This window comes from Apium graveolens, chromosome 10, assembly GCF_009905375.1.
Source record: "Apium graveolens cultivar Ventura chromosome 10, ASM990537v1, whole genome shotgun sequence".
NCBI classification, from domain to species: Eukaryota; Viridiplantae; Streptophyta; class Magnoliopsida; order Apiales; family Apiaceae; genus Apium; species Apium graveolens.
In genome coordinates, this window is record NC_133656.1 from 160,812,336 (window position 1) to 160,813,839 (window position 1,504).

The window sequence follows — 1,504 nt, forward strand, 5'->3', positions numbered from 1 at the left end:
GCAGGTGCCATGGTTGCCTTGTCCCGATAAAACTACTGAGATGTATGGAGAGTTAGAACATGCTAGGGTATGTGATTTTTTAAAAACAGATCAGAGAAGATGGGATGTAGAGATACTTCAATATTTGTGCAATGAAAGAGATTGCAATCTTATAATACAAATGCCCATTCCACTCATAGTAAGAAGGATGATTGGTTTTGGTCATGGATGACAAAGACGATTTTACAGTGAAGAGCTGCTACAGGAGAATCCATGGATAATTGGAGTGCGTTGACATGAGATTTTGGAGAAAGCTGTAGAGTTTAAAGGTGCCCGGGAAAAAATTGAATATTTTATGGCGGGTTTGTGTTAGTGCGCTACAAAAGTAGCTCTTATACAGAAACATGTTAATGTGGACTCTACATGTAGTTGGTGTCAAGTTAGTAGGGAAGACATCATCCATGTTTTATTTGGGTGTAGTTTTGTGAAGGAAGTATGGGAGAGTGTGGGTTTACATCGGACTATCATGTTTACTACAACAGAAACGACCATGGATATTTTCAAGTGAATCTTCAGTACTGGGACTGCTGATCAATGTGTTTTGACAAGCTTGGTTTGCTGGGGGTTATGGTGACGTCGAAACAAATGGATATGTGAGAAGATTAATATGTCTGTTTTTGGAGTGAAATCGATGGTTTTGAACTTGCTACAAGAATGGAATAGGATGTTAAAAGACAAAGAGGTTGGTCACAAAATACAGCCTATAGGAGCAGTTAGGAAGTGGTCGAGACCTGCAGAAGGATGGATAAAAATAAATACTGATGCAGCCTGCAAGCGTGGTTGCGACCATATTGGAATTGGGTGCATTGTACGAAATGACATGGGAAGTTTTGTTCGAGCTCGTAGCAGTGCAGTGCGTGGAATTTTTCATCCGAGAGAAGCTGAAGCTATAAGTCTCAAAGAGGTTTTGCCATGGAACAAAGAGTGGACAAATTCTAAGTGCATATATGAGACAAATTCGAAATTTTCGGTGGATGCAATTTATGGTACACGTGGTAAATCTTATTTTGACACAATCATGGATGATTGTGTTGAGTTATTTAAACACTTTGAACAAGTGTTAGTTGTGTTTGTACCAAGATCTGTGAATATTGTAGCCCATATTCTAGCACATGTTGCATATTATGAGTCTAATCTTAAGGAGTTGTTTATAAACGCTCTTGAGTTTATTGATTGCAATTTAATTTTGGAGGATTATTAATACATGCAAGTACTTATTTTCAAAAAAAATATATTAAAATTTTATATATAAATGTTTGTTATAATGAGTAATCGAACATGATCCATTTAATTAATTTTAAAATTATAATCTTATACCGAGAACCAAATCACGATCACGTTAACTTGTTCATACTAATTTTATATAATATAGTATGCTCTGAATGCCTATGCCTCAAAATCGATTGCCGATCTCATCATAGGATTCATTTTGGGTATGTGTTTTTTTCTTTGAGAGAATTATATT

General features: G+C 36.0%; 1 protein-coding gene across 1 annotated transcript; it reads left to right on the forward strand.

Annotated features, from left to right (window-relative positions):
• The first annotated feature begins 646 nt into the window (after positions 1–646).
• On the forward strand, positions 647–1,240 carry LOC141691236 (uncharacterized). Its single transcript, XM_074495974.1, has one exon. It carries the CDS (start codon positions 647–649, stop codon positions 1,238–1,240), a length of 594 nt encoding a protein of 197 aa, XP_074352075.1.
• The last annotated feature ends 264 nt before the right edge of the window (positions 1,241–1,504 follow it).